The sequence below is a fragment of the Dendroctonus ponderosae genome, unplaced genomic scaffold (assembly GCF_020466585.1).
Source record: "Dendroctonus ponderosae isolate FM_Combo_2020 unplaced genomic scaffold, Dpon_F_20191213v2 Dpon_F_20191213_4, whole genome shotgun sequence".
Lineage (NCBI taxonomy): Eukaryota > Metazoa > Arthropoda > Insecta > Coleoptera > Curculionidae > Dendroctonus > Dendroctonus ponderosae.
Window position 1 is genome coordinate 1,572,004 of NW_026018611.1, and position 1,696 is coordinate 1,573,699.

General features: G+C 47.3%; 1 protein-coding gene across 3 annotated transcripts in view; it reads left to right on the plus strand.

Annotated features, from left to right (window-relative positions):
• The window catches only part of LOC109542955 (kazrin), a gene marked incomplete at its 3' end in the record, with an annotated part of 8,428 nt that extends 6,732 nt beyond the window's left edge, over positions 1-1,696 (plus strand). For all 3 annotated transcript variants that reach the window (XM_048665626.1, XM_048665628.1, XM_048665627.1), the window contains 3 exon segments: positions 908-1,064; positions 1,296-1,543; positions 1,608-1,696. In XM_048665626.1, coding sequence (XP_048521583.1) covers positions 908-1,064; positions 1,296-1,543; positions 1,608-1,696 — 494 coding nt within the window.

The following is a 1,696-nucleotide window of genomic DNA, read 5'->3' on the forward strand; positions in this document are numbered from 1 at the left end:
GAAACAATGTCTATCCTACCGCCATCTATGATGAATCTAGACACAACTGCGCCACGTCGTTCTTGCGGGGTTTGCGTCTCTGCTACTACTGCTCAGAGTTTGCATCCTTGCTATTGTCGGCCTACCCATTACTTAAATTGGAATTAAGATATGTTTAATATTTAGTTTGATATATTTGTACAGAAGCAAGACTTGTTTCTGATTTATAAACAAATATATCAAATTGAAAGGGTGAGCATAGCCTTCATCGACAAAGCGGCAATCCTAGTACCAGATCACATCGTAAAGCATTACCTTCAGTTGTTGTAAAACTCAAATAAACTTCACAGTTATCTAGAGATCACAGAATTCCGAACACAACACTAAGTCATTCTCCGAGCCACGTTGTGCTCCATTATTGTAAAACAAAGATAAATATCACAGTTATCGCACTAGTTGAAAATGCTTATGATTGCAATTAAAAACATTGATAGGCTGAAAGATTGAAAATTGACGGAATAATCTTAACTGTAAAATACTGTATGTTCAGAGGACATCCTCTTAGGGACATATGTGCAAAACAAACGCATGCAAACAATCAGCTGATCCTCTGGATTTTTGGACGACGCCTCTCTGTGGTTGCATGTAGCAAAATCATTTTGGCGGGACAAAAACAATTTAAATGCATAACTGTCCAATCTATACTCTGTAATCTGTGCTCCTAGTCTTCTAGTCCATTGCCAGGCGAGCTGGACTTTTGCATGACTGCAGTGCCGTCCAGGTGTGCTGGAGGACGTCCACAGATGAACCGAGTGGCCGCCTTTGGAAACCCCATCGCCTAATGTGTTAAGCAAAATCTATACATAGAATGCTTGTGTGTCCCGCACCGCTTTCTCGATGTTCTTTTCATTTTGCACTGTTACGCTAGATCCACATTAGTGCACTATGTGCGGGTAAGGGCGAAACAAAGAGGGCCGAGCGGCTCTCTCGGACGCTCGTTTTCCAAGTCGTGCGGAGGCCTGACGGCCCCCTCACCCCCACTGGGCGCTGGAGCGGCTGTGGACAGCAAGAGGACCAGCTTAAGGGTGAGTGCTTCACCTCTAAAAGCCCGTTTACACGTTCAACCCATCTGAACGATTTGGCTTGCGCAAGCCAGATCTGTGCAGGTGAACTGAACGATTTGGCTTGCGCAAGCCAGATCTGTGCAGGTGAACTGAACGATTTGGCTTGCGCAAGCCAAATCGTTCAGATGGCTTGAGCGTGTAAACGGGCTTTAACAAGTGCCATTTAATATGACAGCAACTGTTTTCTGGCAGGGTTCGTTGAGCCGCGCCCTCGGCCTGGCGAAGCCCAAACTGCTCACGGATCGAGAGAAAACGTCGCCAACGTCCAGCTCAGAGGGGTCGTCGGTGATCAGTAGAATCAGCCCCCCTTTGCAGTATCTGGCGTGCAGGTCCTCCAGATCAGGGGGAGAGTCGCCCATTTATGCGCAGCCCTTCGCCCACGCCAACCCCAAGAATATCTACCAGCGGCGCTCCGAGGACTACGACATGTATGTCTGCAGGTAGCAGAACCCAACCAGGCTTGGTGTCTGCCGTATTAATCTACCAGTGTGTTTTTTCTTGCAGCTCAATTGACGAGGGCGACATTACGAGGAGCATTCAAAGCATTCGATCGGAGAACGACAGCGTGTCCAGAAAGGGTCCAGCTTTCGTTG